We start from the raw sequence: 24,053 nt of genomic DNA on the forward strand, positions 1-24,053 counted from the left end.
CGTCAAGTACATTTCCGCCTACATCATCGACAATAACAACGCAGTCCGCCATCTAACCCCCCACCCCTGCTTGTTCAAGTGGATATTCCTGCTCTTCTAAACTGAACAGGACGCTACAACCTCCCTTTGGACAATTGTCCCCAATAAAATCAAGGGCTGAATCGATGCTGTTAGCAGGGTTCTCATTTTTAGATTTTATGAGCAGTATTGACATTTATTTGCCAAACAAACAAACAAACTGTTGGATGGTTCCTGCAAACTGGTGTCTTAAAAAGCAGCAAAGATTGCATTATTTCTGTGTTTGAATAGACCTACAGAATGCTGATCTGTTTAGAGACAATTTTGTGTTGACTGTGAACGTCATAATCCCGAGTGGTACACTGGAGAAGACAGATAGCGGTCGAGCGCTGACTGACAGCTAACGCTAGTGGATAGTAAACAATTTATGACATCAATATTTTAATTGGGATCTCTGGACATTTAGGGCTGAACAGCGCTTTGTTCTTTCAGCCTGTGCAATGAGCACATGAGCTTATGTTATATATGTCTGAAATAACATGCCTAACATCATCTCTGACGTCATTTGAATATTGCTTTGTTGCCCTCCACAGTTCTCACAGTATTGTTTGGATGCAGCAGTGACCCCCTAGAAAAGCACTACTGGGGCCAATTTAACCCCCACCCAGACAATCCTGGCTCAAACACTGCTCACATACAATATAGATGGAGGTTTTTACACCACCGTTCCCTGAACACAACCTGTGCCTCACAGTAAACAATGTTGGCAGAAACCTGTGTAACATGAAAACGTTCAGAGCTTCTTTCTACAACTGCTCTCTGGCCACTTTACCTCCACAGCCTCTGCTTGCTCATTGATTCTTAGAAACTTGTTACATCCACTGTCTGACTTTTTGTCCGTTTCCTCTCCCACTGGACACCTCTCTCCTTTTGTTGCCTTCTTTTCGTTTATTGACTATTGTATTAGTGAATGGAAGACTGTTTGAGTGGGCACACGTCTGAAAAATGCTCAGTCAAAGCTGTGTACATGGGCATCCATCTTAATCTATTTCATCATGCTGTAAAACACGCTTGCAAATAAGTCCATAACAAGGTGGAACAAGTGGAGCATACACGTTCAACCACACACAGTTCGCTGTGTCAGTCACGCTGACACAGTCCATGAGTCAGTTTCCTGTCCGTCCTTCCATCACTATATCTCTCCGTCTGTACACTGGGGTTTTAATTATAGAACCACAGAGGAGCCTCATTACACAGAGAAAGAAAGAGAGAAGGGACTGTGAAAGACAGAAATGAGAGAGACAGAGGGAGCAGACAGAGAGGGGAGAAGGGGATCAACAGAGACGTCTGATCCCTTTGCCATTGAAATATTGAATATAATAATTCCAGACACAACCAGTTGTAGCAGGAATTAATCAAAGCACTGATTCATTAGCCAAGCCTCTTTAAAAAAAAAAAAAAACACTGAGTATTAGTGCCTATTTGTATGACCGTGTGTGTGCGCGTGTTTCACATCTGCAGAATTCAAATGACCAGACTTTTAATACAGAAGAGATCATTGTGGTCCTATTGTGCGCTCACACAAGGTTAGATCTTTCAAATTAACCTTGCAGGCACAAGGTCGTGGATAGAAGAATGTTAGATCATGTTGTTAAACTACAGCACGTGGATAGTCATTCTTTAAGGTTTAGACACAATTAAACGCGCCAGTGATTCTTTGAAGTGACCTTCACGATAACTAGCCCTTGGTCAGCTTTAACACAGACTTCCTACGCAACCTCTACTTCAAAAGGTTCCATCTAAGTTGGACCATAGTTTCTTCACAGCATATAAATAATTATATAACTGCTTAAGACACTAACTAATTCAGAATTTCTAGCCATGTGACTCCTCTGGCCCACTCTTAACTATGGGTTATGTTCTGCATTCTTAATCTCCAGCAAAATGTTGTCTCCAGTGTTTGAGAAAACAAGACAATTCTTGCATACAAACTTGTTATTACATGCAAAAGGCCTATAAAGAAATTATGCTGTGTGATGCTGTATGAAATACAGCAGATTCGTGCTTTAATACATATTACATAGTGGAAACTGATTGATGGATACTAAGCTTTTAATCCATTTTACTCCAGCTATGTCTGACAAAAAGGTTCATTTCATTAATGAACCACGACAGGAAAAATGAAGCCATTTGATATTCAAGTGCAATCACAGATGGTCACAAAATGAGGGCTGGTGAGCATAACTTTTGAGTTATTTGGCAGGTAAGCCTGAACACACTGTAGCATCTGAAGGCCATGTGGTGTTTTCTTTTGTCTCTAAACTCTAAACTTCCCAAAGAACCTGTTCAAATTGGGCTCTGCAGAAACTGCTATATTTGGCCAACTTCAGCCAAAAGCATGCACAAATAACAGGACCAAAATAAGTTTCAGTGCTTGCTAAATGCTGGTTGTTGCTCTTCATGACACCTGGAGTGCTGATCAGAGTCAGTAATGTTCGTCAACTGAGAACAATCCATGGGGAAGGATCCATCCAGCAATTGTTTTTAAGTCTATAAATTGCCTCAAAAAAGTAAGAAAATGAATGACCTGAGTTTCTCTAAACTCAAATTGACTTTTCAGTTCTGTTTTGTTCAATCAACAGAACAAAACCCAAATATGTTCAATTTACAATCATATAACACAAATAAAAACAGCAACTGCTCCATATTTGTGAAACTGTGAACTGATTGATTGTCGGCATTTTTCAGTTCATAATCATTCAGTTCACTTCCAGATTAACTTTCTGCTGACCAACAAGCAGAGATCCAAAAACTCAAAAAGGTTTGCACGCCCAAATCTTTCAGATTGCTCCTTAGCATGGATGTTTCAGCTTGTCACTAATGAACTCATCACCAACAGGTGCCTGATTTATACTTTTTGGATACCAGCGCACTCCTTTTTGTATTTAGTTCAGTGTGACACTGTTTTCTTCTACCTTCAGCACTCAACATGGGGAAGCAGTTTTGAAAATGTCATTACTATAAAAAATATAAACTTTTAAGTGCTATTCTTATGTGAGAGCTGCTGCTGTTGCCAATTATAGTTCAGCACCCACCAAAAAGAAAGTCTATCCAGGGCGGCCCCTAGGAGAAAAGCCTAACAACATCTGAGCGTAACTGTGAAATCTTTGAGCCATTTTATCTCGCTGTTAAATAAAGAATATTGGCAGCTGCTTTAGAACATTGCCATAGATTCTGTCGGTAATTAATTAAGAGCAGTCATTTGAGAGGGAGAGAAAAGATTCAGTGTCACCGTTCAGTGCGTACACCTGTGCTTTTATCAGGGGCTGCTGAGTTGTTACACAACATCTAATTTGGCATTCGTTTTGTTTTTTTAGGGGTCACTAGTCAAAAAGTCTGAGAGAGAATCACCACTCCACATGTCTGCTGGTATTCTTTCTTTGGTTTGACTAAAATCTCCAGAGATTTCCTAACCAACACTTAAAGCTGCAGATTGTCTATCCACAGTGATGCAGATTGCAGGTACGATCATTATGCTGCCATGTTGGTTAGAGAGGTTTCTATGGTGTTCCTTGAAGCCTACCAAGGCATGATGCAGCAAAATGCAAAACACCTTCAGCGGATGATGAGAGCTGCAGCACTGGAAACAACTTGACTGCACACAGGGATACAGGGGATTCTCTGATCCTGCGTTTAAGCTTTTAAATGAGGACTGGCAGGTGCCGGGGTCTGCGACACTGCAACACACTAACACACACAGACGAAAACTTCTGCATAGGCACAAACCACATACAGTAGGTTCCACCCCACAAAAACACACACACACTCACTCTCTCTAGGGACACTAAAATACCTCCAATTAGACGCGCCACAGAACAACTGGGATGGGACCTGGAGCAAAGACATACACACACACACACACACACACACACACACACACACAAGGATGTTTAGACACACACACAGTCACACACGTGCACAGAAGGATCCACGGCAGGCTTTCATTTAAGAGTCAGTGATGTGGAAAGGAAACATCTGGGAGGGAGGGAAGACGATTAGAAAAAGAACAAATGACAAAGAGACACACAGGCATGCATAAAAATAACAACACAAATGTTATCACACACACACACACTGATACAAAGAGGCTTCAGTGCTCATCAAATACTTCAAACAGCGTAGTCATAAAAGCTTTTTAAGCAAACAGAAAGTCTTATGTCATGTGCCATATGCTGTTTAAATGTTCCAAACTAAATATTCATATTCCTCTTGTTGTCTTTCATATCTACTTCCCCAAAGTTCCCAATACTGCGTGTGTGTGATGATATCTGTGTGTGTCTGGGTTATCCTGAGGTCAGCTGAGTCAGATGCTACACGAGTCAATTCTTCAGCTCCTGGCAAAGGCCACTCCATCATTACTCAGGGCCGCGAGGCAACAAGCCTTGCTTGTGGAGCCTGATGGAGACAGGGGAGGAAAACAGAGGATAAACTGGAGAAATAGAGTGATGTAAAGCAGCAGACACCAGGGGAGTCTCCGGCAGGAGGTGTAATCAAACTCAGACGGACTCTACTCCAATCACCAGGCTGAGGTAATCAAACTCAGACTCCCACACCATTCCCAACACACACATACAATAATTAAGGTTATGAAAGGATATAAGGTTATTTTACAATGCATTTATGCACTTGGAGCCAGTCCGTCCCTAAGGTCTCTTTTCAGCACTCTCTTCTGTGTTGCTCTTGCGTCACTGCCTCGCCTCGTTGTCTCTGCTTTGTGATTGTTCTTCTCTATATTTGTGCACTCTACAGCTACCTCGCTGTATACAGTCCTTGTGAAACTGCCTTCTGATTGTCTGTTCTCTATTCAGCAGAAACACATGTATAACTCAAATTATTACTGTGCAGAAATGTAAGGCTTCAAAGGCAAGTTGGAAATTTTCTAACGACTTCTTCCAACTTCCTTGCATTCAAAAGAACTTATTTCTAGAAACTTTGTTACCAAGAGTTTGCACTGACTTCTGCCGTACAGTAATACAGTAGCAGAGGTTCAGGACGTACAGCATTTTAAAGGACAAACTTCACAGATTTTATTCACATGTTCACTAGTCATGGGAGGTGCTACTCAGCCCGTGAAAATAGTGAAAAGAGATTAAAAAAAGTCTTATGTGGTTCTACTGGGAGTTTTGTCAAATCTGAGAAATAACCTGGTCCCAAATGTCATCTCCACTTGGCTTTGGAGACTGAAAATTTAAAAGAAAAAGCCTGTGTTACAAAGTGGTATTGTGGAATTTGAAAGATATGAGCATTTACGAGGCAGCAAAGGTCCAACCAAAAGATGCTATCAATTGCATTTAGGGACTAAAAGTCATCTCAGCCTCTAATCTGTCTCGCACAAGCCCCCAACTTTATGGAACTGCAATTCTAAAGCGCTGGGGAGCTCTTTTTAAAAGGAAGCACTTGGTAAGCTGTGCCTCTACGGTATGTATGAATGTAATACTCAGAGCTATTTTTGCAGTGCAGCAATCAAGCGTGACATTACTGTCTTCTCTGTAGAAAAGATAAAGGCAGCTGATCAACTATTGAGCCCAAAACTGAGATAGCATTTAAGTGCTACTGTAATTATAACAGCGTGTGTGTCTGCCACATTCTCCTCCCTTCTGTTCTTTTCTCCTGGCTGCCCTGCATGCCATCCTCTCTCCTCTCTCCTCCTCTCTCTTGTTGTTATATATATGAGATCAACACATGTGGGATCACAACTTCTTTATCTTTATCAAACTCTCTAGCGGTTTAGTTTCATTTCTTTATTCTGTAAAGAGCAGGACTTTGATGATGACCGGATATGCTGAGTGTTTCTGGGCGTTAATCTTTTGCACGTGTGAGCTTGCATGTCTATGTACTTTTATGTGTGTGTGGGCGTGTGTGTGTGTGTGTGGGTGTGTGTGGGTGGGGAGAGTCTCCCTCCAGTGAGTACTCTCTTTGGGGATATTTTGCTGCTCTAATGGTCTGATGTACAAATCTACAAAGACCTCCACCGCTGTGAACTGAAGAAAAGCACACAGACATGCACACACTCTTCTGGGCAAAAGGGAGACTGACTGCTGTTTTGATTGACAGGCTGTGATGTGAGTGTGTGTGTGTGTATGTACAAAAGAGAGACAGAGAGGGAGGGATGATAGCAGGTATGCATGGAGCTTAATTAATTGGAGTTGGGATCCTCAGCTCCTGTCACTAACAGAAATACCCTGAGGCTATTAGAACTCTCTTTCTCTCTAATGCAAAAAAAACACACACACACACACACACACACACACACACACACCAAGCCAAACACATGTATATGGTAACTAATTGACCAGACCTGCACCTTGAATTTGACCTTCTGTGTTGATATTTGGGCACCTTGTAAAGCACATGTTCCTCTATGAATGGTTAAATCTGTCAATCTGTCATGTTCAGTCTACAGTGATATGAAATGTCTTCTGTAACACCATATATTGTGACCAGTGATAAAAAGCTCCAGGAGCTGTTTCTTTTAGAAGCGGCCTGTACTTCCTGTGATTATAGTGTGTGACCTCTCACCAAGCTGTTGAGCTGCTATCAATTGTGGCTGTTCCAGCTCGACCACCGGTGACAGTTAGTGTTTTTGTTTTCAGCAGTCTAGCCCACACTTAGAGCATAGTGGTCAGGGACATGCAGATAATGGATCTGTCAAATAGGCCGGCCATACAGCTAGTTGTGTACCACTTTTCTTGGCTCTTAAAGGCTTTGTGGATTTGCCAAAAGATTTTTGCTGTCAAATGTGTCACAGTCTGAATGCGACAAGCAGGTAAGCAGGTCTTATAAAGGTACCTGTATTTAACAGTTAATATCTGTGTGTGTGTGTGTGTGTGTGTGTGTGTGTGTGTGTGCAGGGTTGTGTGCGAGAGACATATAGGCTGGGAGCTTTCTCCACCAGCAGTTCTGACATTAACAGGTTGTTGGTCTACACCCGTGACTCACTTCATTAGTGAGTTTTATTCTTTTGTCTCTTTCTCCTCTTTCTGTTGAGCACAATGCTCAAATCAAAGTAAGAAAGGGGAATATAGAAAATAAGTATCTCATTTATTCTAGCGAATTTCTGAAAAGATAGACAACATTTTTAGAAATAGAAGATTTGACTGACAGCTATGTACTTCCGTCTTCAGATCCGTGCTGACTGATTAATGGGATGGAAAAGTGAAAAGAGGAGCGACAGGAAATGGAGGAAGAAAGAGATAGGACAGGAAATGTAAAAAAACAAAAACACAATTTGAATGAGTTCACTCACATCTCTTGTGTCAGTTAACCTGGCTACCAGTTAAATTGGTTCTTTTTTCATCAAATTTCCTTAACAGGACCACGCTGCTGCTCAGTGTGAACACTGCAACTGTCAGTGCAGCGTAACGGTAAATTCTGTGGTTTGTGAAAGCACTCTCCATACTGACATCTTTTAAATCCAAATTCATAATCTACTATTGATTTCGTTAGTATTGTCATCTTGCTAATGAAGGTAAGACCTGGCAATTATCAGTGTAATCAGTGTAGTTTGTTATATAGCAGACACAAGTAATGTGATCCAAACACATTCACATCTGCAACATCTTTCCCATTTCCAAAACCAACCAACCAACCGATGGGCAGTTAAAGGTTTAATATACACCAGAGGATTGACTCAGAAAATACACCAAGAAAAAATATCTGCTGTTTCAATGTTTTACTGTTTGTTTTTCTTTTGTCAATTCTCTTTGCTCTTTGCACCAATTCTACTCTTTCATGTATCCTCCACTTTTTAATTCCTTCCTTCCTTCCTTCCTTCCTCTATTTCTCTTCATTCTCACTAACAAATAACTGATTCAAACATGGCACTTTATAGCAAAGGATATTTACCTGAGACAAGTTTATTGTAGAAAATACATACTGATAAATAGAGACAAAAACACACACACACACACTTACACAAGCAGACGTTTATGGCCGAAGACTGATCAGTGAAGCCTAACTACACCCTTATGATTCCTAAAAAACGCCCAAGGGAGCGCTCCACTCTGACAGCTGTAACAAGGTACTATGTGTATATTTATGTGATTGTGTGTGTGTGTGTGTGTCAGTGTGTGCATTTGTGACAAAGGATGCCAAAGGATACAACCCTGTAAAGAGAATCTAATTAAAACTCTATACACCCACAAGGGAGAGAGTGCTCACTCCCTCCACCTCTCCCCCTCCCTCCCTCATTTAACTACGGTGAACACTTCAGCTGAAGGACTGTTAGACAGTAGAGTCTCTTCTGGCTTCCACGGAGAAGCGATATAGAGGGCGATAAAGTGATTCAGTGTTAAAGGCTGCGACAGTGGCAGGAATACAGAGAGAGAAGCAAAACATACTTTTTGCAGCTCATTTGGATGTAGCTTATTTCTTCCTAAATGAAGAAGCGTTCAAACATTCAATAACCAAAAACAATGAATACATGCAGCACAATATCCAAGGCCGTGGCGATTAAATCAAAATATAAAAAACACATGTCAACAGGCAATGAGAGACTGAACTGACTAAAGTTGGTCAACAAACTGGCAAAATCAAAGATCAAACGCTAACAGCTCTTTTATTGGATGTTTTGTCTCTCCTCACCCTTTGATAATCTAAATGTACAAAACACTCAGATGAGGTCCTCTCATTTTACACGATTACTCTCACCAATTCCAGAAGCAAATGTGACAGGTATTATATCAGCTGTGAGTATGTGACTTTTTTTCACTGTATGTTACTTGCAAAAAAGCTGAAATCAACCTTGGCTCTCCAGGCTGATATCAGAATCATTTGTGGGGTAAAAAAAAACTCAACTCTACCATCATGACTGATTTTGTAGTCGATCTGATTGTGATTCTTCTCTGATGAAACAGTATAACTGTGTCACGTCCGTTTCAGTTGTTGGACTGTCCCAGTTAAACATTGATATGATATCAGTAATTTAAGCTTCTCAACTATTAATGGTGAAGGACCTCCAGAGTTTGGATCAAATAGCTTACAAAAAGTAATGCATGCAAAGTTAAGCTGGCTGCATTTGTTTTCCTCATGTGTTAGATGCAGATTTAATCAACACAGATATCGTTATCTCATTTTCAGGTTTTATCTGTGGGTTGGCAACAGTAATTAGGCTGCCACTCAAGCTGCCTTTTGCTTTCTCGGCTTGACAAAAAGTGCAGATTTCAGCTGAATCATAGAGTTTTAGTTAATTTTCTAGTAAATGGGATTCATTCAACACAGAAAGCCCAATGAAGCTCCCGGAAAGCCTCAAAAAAGGTAAAACAAAATCAAATAAACAGTCTGAAAATCTCATAATCCACAATCAGTGATGTGTTTTTATGGAATAAACTCTGCTGCTTTATGAGATTTAACTATGTCGCATGGTTTAATTCGATGTAGATTCAACTGATCCTCCCTTCCTGACCATACAACATGTTACACCCAAAGCTTTTTAAAATCAATCCATTTTTGTGTCATTTTTTTTTTTTACCTGAGATGCTCAGGTAGACGGCGGGACTCGTTGCATTCTCTCCTGTCATCTCGTTAACCGCCTCTACGTGGTAACGTCCTGCGTCCGCTGCGGTGGTTGCCAAGACGACCAGCTGATTGTCCAAAGTGATTGCTCTGCAGGGCACAAACGAGACACACACACAAGGAGGGATTAGAAAATACCACCACAACAACAACGACCGAAAGACCCTGCTCCGTCTCAGACAGGGACACTGCTCAAACTAAGACTCTGACAAGAGGAGAGTATTTGGTACATGGATCATTTAGAATTCATAAGGGGGGAAGAAAACATTGAATACAACCATCAGAAAGGAAAGAGGATTCGGAGGGCTTAAATAAATCTCTCCTCCTGTCTCAGATTGATATGTGGCTCATTTTGTGTCTCCTTCGTTCTTTTGGCCATTCTCACTGTTTGTGTATTGTCTTCTGTTCTCCCTTCTTTACACTGATCCTCATTTCCCAACATACCAGCAGCAATCAATACAGCCCAAATATACAGTATACACAAGCACACGCACACACACACACAATCGCAAACACTCAAGGTCTAACACGGTGCTCACATTACCAGAGAGATAAGAAACAATCACTTACAAACAGACTTTGTGTTGCTGCTGCTTTTCAAGAGGAACGTAATAGGAAGAGTTGATTTTGGAGGCAGACAGTGTGGGAGAGAGGGTAAAAAATATATTCGCAGTGCTCAGATTTTCATGTGTTTGAACTTGTGTGCCTGGGAACTGATGCCGCCAGGCAGGAAGTGCAGGTTGATGTTTTTAGTGATGCTACTTGTGTTTTCAGGATGTCAGTAAATGGAAATCTCCCAATATTGTAACCCGAAAGCTGACGCTGAAATAAAATCAATATGACCAAAGGGAAAATAAAGCATATTAAAGTGAGATGACAGTCTTTCGTTCTCTTAGACTCAGTCTGTTCCTGTGCTCCCATAACACAGCCACACACATACTGTGTGCTGTGTTCAGGTTGTGAAGCCATGCGAGACAAACCTGTAATTTGGGCTACATATATAAGAAGTAACAGAGGAAAAATATATCCAATGTGCATAATCCTGAGTACTGAATAATGTTTAAACACACTCTTATTTGGAAAAGGAGTGCAAATTATTTTGAGCAAAACAACTGTGTGTGTGTGCGTGCGTGTGTGTGTGTTTAACAGTGCTGAATTGGCACCGATGGGTGCACCCAAAAACCTGATCGGCCTGAATTTTCAGTTCTGCACACAAAACGGTACATGTCACTAATGCCAACGACTTGTATCACATGTACCAATAACTTTATAAACAATACAGAATTAAACATGGATAGGAGTGGAAAAGATGAAATTAAGTTTAGCAGTGACTTAGAGAACTAAGAGATGACTGTGTTGTCCATAAACAGGAGGTCTTTCAGTGTATAATTAGGGACCCGAGCACCTGAAGATGTTTGTGTGCGCAACAAATGAAGGTAGGGCCCACTGATTTAACTGCATATTAATTGAGGAGAGGAGAAGAGTGGAGATAAGAAGAAGAAGAGGAAAAAAGAGAACATGGGGCTTTTTGACACACACACTCCCACACACCGGCAGAATTCCTCAGGTCTAATTTTATTCAGTGTGATTTCCCAGGAGAACATCCACAAGAACCAGAGCCTCAACCCCAACACTGACACTCTATTTGTGTGAGTGTACGTCTATGTGTGCTTTGTGTGAGCATGTGTGTGTGTGTGTGTTCATTCAACCCCATCTCACTGCCTAAAATAAAGGCTATAACCAAACCTTTCTCCTGTTCTCTGTTACTTATTCCACAGCAGGGATGGATCCTGCACCCTCACAGAGGTCTACAATGCAATTTATAGCTGTTAAACTCATTAACTGTACTGACCAGCCCATTTTAGCACATCTGTTTTACCTAGCACATGCTGATTAATAGACAGTGAAGGCATGTTTGTACTTGCCTATAGTGTCTGACGGAGGAAGGAAGTTATTCAAAGTTATTAACATTCAAAGTCAAAGGGGCTCAGTGGGCGGGTGGGAGAATGCAGTAAGACCAATTAAGATAGCACATTAACATCTGAGTGTTTGCTGAGTTAAAAGTATTTGTTCATGGAATATATTTCCACATTTACATATCCCATTTATATGTACTATTTACATGTGAAATTACTTGTGATGACAAAGGCTGATGGCTACAGCGATTTGCTTCACGCTTTCATTTGTTTCAAATTGGGAGGTCTGAGGCTTTATTTTCCATGAAATCCTCACATGGAACTATTATATCAAAAAAGCAACACAGAAGGAAAGAAATGAAATCTGCCTATAAGAAGCCAGGCAACAGAGATTAGAGAACTTCAATTCATGCGAAATTCCCTTCAAAAAATAATAAAATGCCCGTTTGTTCTGATTAGCTGTGGGGTGGTTATCCAATCTCACCCTAGCAGTTAAAATATAGTTGGAGACACACGCGGGCATACAAATGGGCATGCACATGAGCTGCTTACGTGCGTGTTTTCATTCGGACTGAATAGCAATATAGTTGAGATCTAATATAACATAAATTCAACATGCGACTTTCTGCTGTCTTTTAGTTCTACATTTAATTAAACTGGACAAAATTGTTCTGGCTTTTAATTAAAGACAAACTCAATTGTAAAACTGTGCATGACTGTGCATGCTTATGTGTGTGCATGTCTGTGTGTATGTGTGTGTGTGACAGTTTATCCCCAGGCAGAGGAGGGAAATTAAAACAGTAATCAACTACATCCTATTCCCTTCTCCTTCTGCATTCCTCCCTGTATTCCTCATCCCCCTTCAAATAATAAAAAACAGCCTCTCTGACTCTCTCATATCCCATTTTCCATTCTCACCCAGATTACAATCTGCACATTTCTGTCTTGGTTTCATCCAATTTTCTTTTTATTTTATTTTTTTCGCTAGCTGTCCCTCTATCGCATCATCCTTCCCCATGAATCCACACAGCTGCCCTATCTAGTCTCCCCTCTCCTCCCCTCTGACTCTTTTGAACCAAAGCACCAAACCAGATTGGTCTTTCATTAAGTATGTAGCCCCAAGATTCATTTCATAAACACTCATGAGTGTCTACACTGCTGACTGCTGTACACACACACACACACACACACACACACACACACACACACACACTCTCGCACATATACAAACACATAAGTGTGCCAAGAACTAATTAGCACACACATGTCGCAGGCCAGCAGATGAGTGAGCGAGTCATGTGCATGAATGAGTGTGTTTTGTTTTTTTTATATCAAAGTGCGCCTAGGAATGTGTGTGTGACTGTGTGTTAGGTCTGGGGACTGACTCTCCTGCCAACGGAGCCCACCTCGGCCCTGTCTGCCCTCCCACTCTATCTCTGATAGGCAGCGAGCCACCTTTTTAAACCACACTGCGTCTGACACACAGAGGCTCGGGGTGGAGGAGGGTGGCGGCGGGGCAGAAGGAGGGCTACTCCACTGTAAATCGAGTCAAGACAGCAGGCTTTTTGGCAGCTTCATCCCCAAAGCAAGTAACTGCCAGCCACCCACACAATACACAGCATACATACACACACCTCCTCGCACAGTTGGGAGCACTGACTGCTCCTTGTGGCCATTTTAACCACATGTTTACTTTGGTGTTTAAGTCAGGGGACACATGAATTCCTTCTCTGTTGGACTGATTGATAGTTAACGTACACGGGTTCATACCTCCTGAATGCAATGCATACATTATACGTGCGTGTGTAGACCTGTGTAAATGCCACTTAAACTTAGGATTTTGTTATTACAAACTTTACATCGGGTTGTGGTATTCAAATTTTTTAAGCATTCCTGCTCTCAAATTGCCTGTCAGCTTGAGTTGTGGTGTGATGTCCTCTATCCCACAGTAATTGGTAACTATAAAATCCAGCTGCAGAGATGCATTGTTTTGAATTCTGAGAGGCGAGGGAAAGCCTCTGTACCATATTCATCAATATATGCTATGTGATAGCTTTTTTTGGCTGGTGTTTTTCTGTATCTGCAAAGCTGCAAACAAAGGCAAACATAAATAAACACACAGTGAAGCTGCCGTGTAAACATTACCATAACAAGGCATCCTTATTAATTGAGGTATCATCTTTTGGATTGTTTTTTAACTTTATTGATTTACAGACCCTTGATGTGGATGGAAATTCATTAGAGGCTTTCAATCAGAAACAAGCAATAAAAACCTTTTTTTTTTCTTTATAGCTTCATTGGACTCTATGGGGATAAATGTGCAAGTCATCCATCAAGAATTGCAATTCTTTGATAGTCAAACTTGAGTGATTCAATTGAAGGATCCACTCTGTTAATAGCTGATGGTAATGCTTGACAGCCAGCTCCTGTTGTGATGCTTTGGGGTAAATTGGGCTCAAGCAGAAGCTGGAAGTCTTAGATGATATAAGGCTTTGTACATGGCCCTGATATAACAGTACAGAGCAAAGAAAAAAAGAGGAATGATCCTGGTGGTGAACAGGGAAAAAAAGACAATGAGGAGAACTTAACTTTGCCAATTTCCTACAACAGTTTCATGTAGTTTTGGAAAGTATGATAGATCTGTTTTTGTAATGGGATTAAACAGTCTAACAGAGTTAAGACTGAGGACTGGACCGCTGCCAGTTGCTCTTGACATTCTGCTGCCAGTAGCGTGACAGTGACTGCTTTAGTGATTTTCCATGCATAGTTTAAATTAAGCTATTGTTAACAGAGCCTGGGGTTGAAGATTTGTTTTACAGTATATTTGCTGAACATTCTTTAATCCTCTTGCTCAGTCAAAATACAATACCTCAAAAACTATCTTCAAAAACATTTGTTTAAGTTTCTGATTGGTAAAAACGTAAGGAGAAGGCCTGCGAGCTAAAATAAGAATCAAAGTTTTGTCAAGTTATTATGTCACTTTTCCAGCTTTAACAGTGAGGTTTGTTATGTGCACGCCTTTTTTAAATGTATTTTTCTCTAATCTAAAGAGTAAGTCTAGTCTAGTCTAGTCTACCACAGCAGTACTGCAATGTACTGTGATTCTAATTCAAACAACAGGATAGTCCAGCCGCCAAAAATCACCACGATCTGTCAAAGCTTTCCATTGATTTTGTGTGGTGTGATGGTGCCTCCTTGCTACCTAACAACAGAAAATGTCTAAGATCTTCTGCTGTCATGTCATGCACTACCAAAAGGGTAAAAAACCCAGAATTAAGTTTTCGTGAGCTGCCGAAATGAAAAACTGAGCCTAAGCCTTGAGAAGACAAAAGAGGATACAGCGAATAAGACGTGAGCATCAGCAGGAAGAAGGTTAAAACTGTGAGGTCCTGACACTCAGTAAGTCGGACAAACTGTAGAGGTTGAAGCTAGCTAAGTTATGCAAGGCCTGGTTTTGATCTTTGTGCGATGAAGTGCTGATTTTACCTGGTGTGTCAATCAAATAGCTGTAAATATCAAAATATTTCACTTCTGGCCACTCAGTGGGTATGGTGAGGAGAAGGGAAAAAAAAAAAAAACAAAGAATTTCCTGGCAATTATTTCATGGTTCAGGCACACCTCAGTAACACTGGCCTACAGTTTCAAATATGACTAGCTGCTAAATAATGTATCACATGTTGAAATACCCAATTTGTATGTGGTTCAAAAAGTAAAACCTGCGTCTGTAATAATATTGCGAGCTTCAATATAATGTGACTCATATTACACTTGGTACTGTGGTAGTTATTGTTAACTGAGTGGTACAGCAGTGTCCCACAACTGGACTCTCATTGGCATTCTTGCTGCCAGACCCATTAAGTGTGTTTAAGCACTTGTTCCAAACTTGTTGTTAATCTAAATCCCTCCAATTCTTAAATGCCTGCAAGCATTTTATCTTGCAATCAACAAAAGGGAGAAAACAAAATATCCACAAGTCAACTCCACATCTCTATAATAAACCTATTGGAGCTGAACCAAATGAGAGGAAATAATGGAAGCAGGCTGCTGATGCATTAAAAATGTGCATAAACTATTTAGAAGGCTTAAATTGTGTCTATCTCAATTTAAAACAAGGCCAAACCATTTAGGACTACACTAAAATTATAACAGGCAAACATTAAAGGCACATCCACTACATGGCCAAAATGTTTTCTGAAAACTTTTCTGAAACAATCAATTAATCAACTAGTCAATTACCAGGAAATTGATGGGAAAGTATTTAGTAAGTAATTAAATCATTTCAGGCTTCTTCTGATTCCAGCTTCTAAATCATGAGGATTTGCTGTATTTCAAATAATTGTAAACTGAGGCGTTTAGGTTTTGGACTGTTGGTCGGAAAGAACAAGACATTTTAAGGTGTCAACTTGCAAATTACAATAAATAAACCAAATACTTTATGGTGAAGACAACTAATCAATTCCTTGAAAATCATTTGTTTTAAAAAACAGCTAGTTTATTCAATAATGAAAATCATCAGTTGTTGCAACTCTAGATAAAACATCTAATTCCAAAGCGGCTGCCAAAGTCTCCACTTTTCTGAGAGGCATTTTCTCCAGATCTTTTATTCAGCGGCAAAAGCATTGGTGAGGTCGAGCTTTGATTGAAATGGTCCGGCTCACAAATGACATTCCAGTTGATCCCAAACATGTACGATGGACTTGAGGTCAGGGCTCTGTGCAGGCCAAACCGCTCCACACCAAACTGGGAAAACCTAAAATATCACTGTGTGCTGTAGCATTAGGTTGTAACATAATAAAAGTCTAGGGTTTTCTTTATGTATTATAGTGGAGCTGCTCAGCCTCACCTAAAAAAAAAAAAAGACTTCGCCTTTACTATAATCAGAAAGTAGACCGGCAGAGGATATAAAACAAATTGTCCACTAAGTGGTTCTCAACTGGTCTGGCTTTGGGACCTACCATCACCCCTTAATGACAAGCCGCGACCCAAAACGAGGAAAATTTTCAACTTCTCAAATGCATCTAATGAAAAGATGGTGCATTTTGAACCTGAGATAGTACAGAATAACACAAAAAAAAAAACAAGTTTAATGACTTGTGGTTGGCGATGCTAGAGAGACACTCAATTAGCTGCATTTGAATTAAAACTAAAAAATGCATCTTAGGGACACAAGGTTTCAAGAATATTAATGTAACTGTACCTGTGAAAACCCTGCATCAGTGGATACATACTGAACAGCCCTGTATTAATAATATTCAATCAGTAGCACTTAATAAGCCATTGATCCTGAGGCTGTTACAACATACAGAACACTTCAGTAACTTCAGCCTGTTTAAACAGACTCAACAGTGCTTTCATGTACAATCATGAAATAAAAAGTGCAACTGCTGAGAAGTATTTTGAAAAAGACTCAAGTTATGTAGCTTTGGCTGAGAATCCTCACTCACTGAATCAATGACAACCAACACTGCACTATGGGAAAAATTCAGTTTCTTCAGCAGCAGTTTTTATCCACAAACTCAAAATAAATTAAACAAAAAGTGCAATTCAAAAAGATTCAAGTATACAAAATTAACTTTTCCTCTGATTACCTTATCAGTAGATACTGAAACATTGTGCTTTGAAGAAAGTTAAGCAGCACTCACTTCAACCTTAGGTGTGAAGCCAATCATGAAAGTATACTGACCACGAAACTGTGGTTTTTGTCCTCCTTTGTCCTCAATGTAAGAAAATCCATATCTCATAGTTGGTGTCATACTTGCGTTTCACCACGCTCAATTAGCATGAAAACAAACTTTGTGGGTCTTCTTCTATACTGTGAAATGGCGGATGTCAATTAGCATTACAGGGCATTATCGCCACCTCCTGTTAAGGAGTGTGAATAGATGGCACTTCGCTGCATAAAAAAATCCCCTTCAGAATAAAAGCACAGGACATTTTTTTTTCCCAGGCAAATGCCCACCATCCCACTGAAAATGGGTCCATGACCCACTTTTGGGTCGCGACCCACGAGTTGAGAATCACTGCACTAAAGGGTTTGTGGTTCGATAACCAACTTCATGTCCACTTGGCCGAGACATTGAACCCCAAATTACTCCTGATCAGTCCAGCAACTTAAATGTGGTCATTTGGGATTTCACATTTATACTCAGCTCTACAATTCCTGTGTGTGTCCTGTGGCTGACTATGCCTCTGGTCATGGGGGTTTTTGTAAATATAAAAGTCTTAACCTTGTGAATCATAGAGCTATACAATCTTTTCTGGGAGTCCACAAAGTTTCTTTGGCCATTAGTGGAGATATGGGATGGGAACCTCCAAACATCAGACATAAATGTCAGATGCTTGGACTCTGGAATAGGTTTATGAAGATGTGTGATCAGAAGTTTACTAAAAAGATATTAAATTGTGACATTTCACATGGACATCCCTGAACTGAGTTGAAAACCTTATTTAGTCCATAATCCTTAGTTGAAATCCAAGAGAAAATGGTCTATGATTATGTGGTATTAACAAAAATTGCGAGCGTTTTGTCCAATAGAGAATAGCTATGGTGTAGAATCATAACTATTATATGTGATGCATAATTTAAACAAAAGACAAGGACCCCTATGTGCACAGTTTCGTGCACTGCCACTTGCCCTAGAGAGTGGCAGGTTTAATGCCACTTGAGAGGGGTACAGACTTTGTTTCTTATCTTAGCCTGGTTAAATTGAGAATGAGGTTCATTTTTTTGTTTGGTTTTTTCTTTAGGCTAGATAATTATGAAAAACTTGAGTTATGCTTTAGGAAGGGGACTTTTTTTATTGCAGATTTTCTCTGCCAATGTTGACAGAGGAGGCAGAATTTTTGTTTTGTTAATTTGGTATTTAAATGAAAAGTGGTGAAATGTTTTAACACTGCAAGTATAATTCTAGTGTCTTGAGGGTTGGGCACATTGTGTTCATGACACGAAAAATAAACAATCAATCAATCACTCATAGTGGTGGCTGACTGCCATCGATGTGTGGGCGTGGGAAGGGCTGAATGGGAGACAAAACTGTAAAGCTCTGAAAACGACATGTAGTCCAGTTACAAAATTATTCGCTTCTGAAAGTGGTGTGAAGAAAGACTGAGCCGACTATTAAAACTATTCAAAGTAAAGGGCTCAGTCAGTTTGTCAGTGAGATAAAGAACTCACTACTGCACTGCTGGTGTTTCAAGTCAACTGTAGCCCACATTCAGAGTAATGTTACGAAAGGTGAAATGCATCTTGATGGCAACACTTTTCTTCTCATGTGAGTGGCTATCTGACACAAAAACAAAAGCTGATGTATGTGCTCAAAATGTGATCAAATTATGACTAATCAGACCTTCATGAAAACAGCAAACACTTACCTCCTGCGCTAATCAATTTCTTGTGTGGAACCCTGCTGTCCCAGATCAAATATACCTAAAAGTGTGAGGACAACTTACTTTTGGCCTCATAGTGTACAATCCAACATCTCGCGTGTGTCACAATTGTATTTCAATTTCTGTCCACACCTTATTAATGAACCAATCTAAGGTTATCCTCTGTTAATGTCTTAGTTCTGCATGGTAAATCCTGATGGTTTTTCCACTCAGAGAAATACAACCTCCATATGTGACTGCGTATGAGACCTATAAAGAGAGGGATAGAGAGAGGAAAAAAAGAAAGATGGTAGAGGTTACAACAGTAATGAACACTAATGTGTTTGTGAGAGATTTTAACAGCCCCTTCACTGACTCAGAAAACATTTCCCTACCTTCTGCCCTGCACACTCTACAGCTCTGTGACTTGTAATTAACGCAGTGCCTAAATCACAGGCTTGCTTCCTCAATCACCTTTACAGTTCCTTCAAACGGTCAAACGGACACAGAAAGGGAGACTTTTCTGTGGCTGCTTACCGGCTTGGCCACATGCCACTGCCAATAAGTCCTTCATAAAACACACACACGGGAAAATGCATGGTCGCGCACACATAGTCGAGTATCCTTGTACACACACAGCCTTGGGCCTGCAGTCCGAAAGTAATTGCTGTGTGTGTGTATATATGCAAGAGAGAGAGTAAGAGTTAGAGGGGGCTGCTGGACAGACTTTGTTTAATGTCCCCTGGCATGGCCTGGGGGACAGGCAGACAGAAGTGGAAAGGCAACAGTACAGGAAAGGAAAGCAATGCGGGGCAAGGGTGAGGTGGAGGCAGGAAGGGAGAGGAGAGAGGGATGAGGCGAGATGCTGGGTAAACAGAGGAGGGAGACTTTTCTGTCTACTTTTTGTTTGTTCAGCTACAGCAGCTCCATGACTCACTTCCTTCCTACCTCTGCTTTATGTCTCTGTGTCTCTCTGTCATGCATGTACACACACAAAGGACTGATTCATTTAAATGTGCACAAAAAAAAGATGTGCCTTTCACGGCACGCATATCTGTTTACAGATTGTATATTAGATCTACAGTACAAGACTGCATTATTCTAACAAGGCGGACGGATGGATGGTAACACCTTTTGAGTGACTGTGTGTGTACGTGTGTGTGTGTGTGTGTGTGTGTTCATGTGCATGTGTGTGTAGCTGAGTGACTGTTGTAGTCCCATTAGGTGGATGGATCTCTAGACGAATGGCTATTATCCTAATTAGCACTAATTATGTCTGCTTCCAATTAACCACACAACTGGCGGTGACTTCTCTCTCTGTCTTTCTCTCTCTCTCTCTCTCTCTCTCTCTCTCTCTCTCTCCCACAGCCGGAGAAGCACACCTTATTCTCAAACACCGTCTCTCCCAGCTGCTCAGCTGAAGAGACCAGCTGAACAGAGAGCCAGCAATCTTCACACTTGAAAATAAACCGTCATTGTCCAATTCTGGTTCATATGACTGTTTGAAAATGAAATAAGAGTGTGACTCAAGACCCTGTGATTTATATTCTGCTTTTACAACTCGGAAATTCACTCTGTGAATTGGTCTGCAGGCAGAGGTGAAGGAGTCCTTTCATGGTTTGTTGTAGCTTACACACAGTAAGTGTTAAAGTTACATGCTTGTATGGAGGCCTCAAGTCGAGTGCTTGTACTATATTGTAAGTTTTGCTTTATATATCATGATATAGTGCATTTTCTGGATATTCAACCAGTATATAGATAAAATAAGCAGCTAGGAATGGTTGTTTTTGAGCTAATCTAGTGAATTAAATCCCAGAAAACCCAATATACTTTATCACTGTAATGCATAAACTCTAAAAAAAATCAGTAATTCAATGAAGCAGTCAGGTCACTACTTTGGAAAAATGCCCATAGTGGATTAATACAAGCAGAGATATTAAAAATATAGCTATGTCTGTCTGTATATATGGAAAACTGTAACAAAATCTGTGACTGATGTGACCATATTGTCTAAACCTAATTGAAAAGCTGCATAACACTATTTATTCATGGTGCACAAATGTTGCATTACTGTTTGTTGTGGATGCTTGTCTAAATCTGGGAATAGCTTCAACTTTACTCACTGTTGAGCAAAGTCATTTGACACATGACGCGTAATAAATAATACATATTGCGTATGTGTGCGTAAAGACTGCATGTGTACATGGGGTCACACTGATAATTTATTAAAACACAGCCACACATCGCTATTCAAATGTAGACAAATTGCTTCCCGTAGGCTTTAAAGGTCAGTAGTAATAGTAGGGAGTAAACAAGCACAATGTTGCTGCTTTGTTTTTAATGCCGACACAAGCACACACTTGCAGCATCCCCTGTAAAACAAGGGTTTTTAACTGATACACTTGTCACCATGGTGATAGTTAATCAATACGAGACAAAAAAAATGATTCCATCTACAGGCAAAAACCTTTTAATCTGCATTATTCTGTAACAAACATAACCACACACACACACACACACACGCTCTTTTGCTCTCATAGATCTTCTAATGTCCACATAGCCTGCAGCTAAATTGTCAGTGAATGCATCACACGCTCTGACCTGCTCATTCTACAAAGCCATACAGCATGACAGAGATGTTGTTTTAAACTGGGCAAATATTCGCAATCACAAATTCAGGACACAAGCACACACTGAAATGACTCTAAATAAAAGGCAGAGTGCACCTTAGCCTGTATAGGCCAGTATGTATATGTTTTTATTGGAATATTCTGGTAAGAATCAGTCAGTAATTTAACCCAGAACAGGCTCTTCTTTTGATGTGCATTTAAATATACATTTCAGTGCACCAAACGAAAAAACTACATCAAAGAAAAAAAAGGCAAAGCAAGAACATACATGAGAGTTTTTGTGATTTTGTGAGAGGAATGGGTACAAAAATTGTGTTCGCTTCTGTAATACCAGTCAGATATGTGTGCTCGATTTCATAGTAAAATGGTACCAGAACTAGATACTGTGCCACACGCTCAGCATAAACACAACCTCAGCTGCAACTCCACCCACTTTGGTGAAAGCAGGTTTGTTGGGAGCCAGAAAATTGCACAAGAGGCACAAAATAGACAGCTGGCGTAAATATTGCAAAAACTGGTCCTGCAGTGCCACAAAATTAGAGGCCTACGTGAGTGTAAATACTGTGTACGTGCTTGTTTTTGTGTGTTACAGTATGTGTACTTATTGTGTACATGTGTGAGTGAATCCGTATTGGTTGTGGTACACTGTTATTATCTGGTGAGCTGAGGTGATAATGACAAATGGGAGCAGTGAAAAGTCAGGATATATTAGGTGGATAGCTGTGAATATACTTATTTCTTGATATAAGCCCCCCCACCCCCACAAGTTATAAACACAAAACTCCCACTTGAATACATGAGCTGAGAGGTCAGAGCACACAAAGCTAGAGTGAAGAGTGAAGAACAAGCAGTGCTAAAATTTTGCCTCTACTTGTCTGTGAAAGAAAGGAAACTTGTGACCTTCTGTCTTCTTGTGGCTCTGATATTCACCTGTCAATCAGCCTTTTTCTCTGCCTATCCTGGGGATGTTTGGCTTAGGAAACCCAAAGATATATCTACAGTGTAGATGATGGCAAACATGCATGGAGGTAGGTAATCTCTTGAGCGAAGTGTGTTTTCTAAATTTGTTTATTCATTTGTTTCATGGGGTCCTCCTGTGGTGATCACCTGCCAGTGTTAAAGCCAAACCTCCTTCGGTCACTCCTCACTGCACTGTGCAGCCTCTCACTCTCTCTCTTATTCATTCTCCCCTTCGCTTTCCCTCTCTCTGTTTGGTCGATAGGTTAAGAACTCTTTCCAACGACAGATGTGAGTATGAGCGCATGTGTGTGTACAGGGAATTAGTGTGTGTCTCCGTGCACGTGTGTACAGTCTGGTCAGTGATGGATGTGTCTTTGGCAGGTAATTAAAAGTGTGATTAGTGGATAATTAAAAGAGGTCTCTGTCTTTAGAATATTTAACGACTTTAGACAGAGGATACGCTCACACACACGCATGCACACACACACACAAGGTGGCAGGTGGGAGTGTGTTGGTTCAGACTTTAATGGGAGAGTAATGATTCCTGTGATAATACAGGATATAGGCATGGAGACAGAAGTAGAGAGAAAAAGAAGATGGAGAGCGGTGGAGACAGAGGGAAAGTGGCAGATCAGACATAGGAAAAAGACACGGCATCTTTCAATGATACACATCCACAAAATTAATCATCATCAGACAAGCTACACAGGCTGGACACACACACACACACACACTTACACACACACACACACACTAACACACTTACACACACACACTTACACACACACACACACACACTTACACACACACACTTACACACTAACACACTTACACACACATCCACAACAAACAGTAACAGTCGCACACACACTCTCTCTGTTGTCTGTCTGTCTTTGAGTGATCAGTTCAGACAGAAGCAGCTGCTCTCTGGCAGACAAGAATAGATTAGCAGAGAATCACTAAACCCAGATCCTGCAGGCTTACACACACACACACACACACACACGTGGAAACATACAAACACAAGAGAAGGAAAGAGTAATGGAACTGTATGTGTACAGGAATTAGAGCTCAACTTTAAAATGAAATTGCAGCCCATGCTTATTAACAGGTATTTGTATGCGTTCTTGTCTGCGCTGTGGCTGAATATCACCTTTACAGAGACTTCTCAAAGCACTTGAGTGGGTACGAAAGTGTGTTAGCATGATAACATTTGCTAATTAGCAGTAAACACAAGGCGCAGCTGAGACTGATGGGAATGCCACTCGTTTTGGAATACCATGGTCATAAACCATGGTACTGAATACAAGTGCCATGATTCTCCAAATCCACGATTCAACTTGACTACTGATTTGATTTTAAGGTCATAAGTCAATTCGATTTTTTTTTTCAAAAAATGAATAAAAAATTGAAAACAGATGTTAATATATATAACAATATACATATACATATACACACACACACGTATGTATGTATGACAAATATTATCATTATAGGAGTAGTATATAAATTGTAGTATAAATTGAGACTTTAAACAAAGCTACAGGAACACTGGAGTAGCGTCCCACTGGTGTGCTGCACTTGAAGCCAT

The 24,053-nt window shown here is 40.4% G+C and overlaps 1 protein-coding gene across 1 annotated transcript in view; it reads right to left on the reverse strand.

The window, feature by feature from the left end:
- LOC139225692 (protein sidekick-1-like) overlaps positions 1–24,053 on the reverse strand; it is a 213,790-nt gene that overhangs the window by 95,868 nt on the left and 93,869 nt on the right. The window contains exon 5 of the mRNA XM_070856523.1: positions 9,548–9,681. Coding sequence (XP_070712624.1) covers positions 9,548–9,681 — 134 coding nt within the window. The remainder of the gene's footprint in view (positions 1–9,547; positions 9,682–24,053) is intronic.

Source organism: Pempheris klunzingeri, chromosome 3 (genome assembly GCF_042242105.1).
Source record: "Pempheris klunzingeri isolate RE-2024b chromosome 3, fPemKlu1.hap1, whole genome shotgun sequence".
Classification (NCBI taxonomy): Eukaryota; Metazoa; Chordata; class Actinopteri; order Acropomatiformes; family Pempheridae; genus Pempheris; species Pempheris klunzingeri.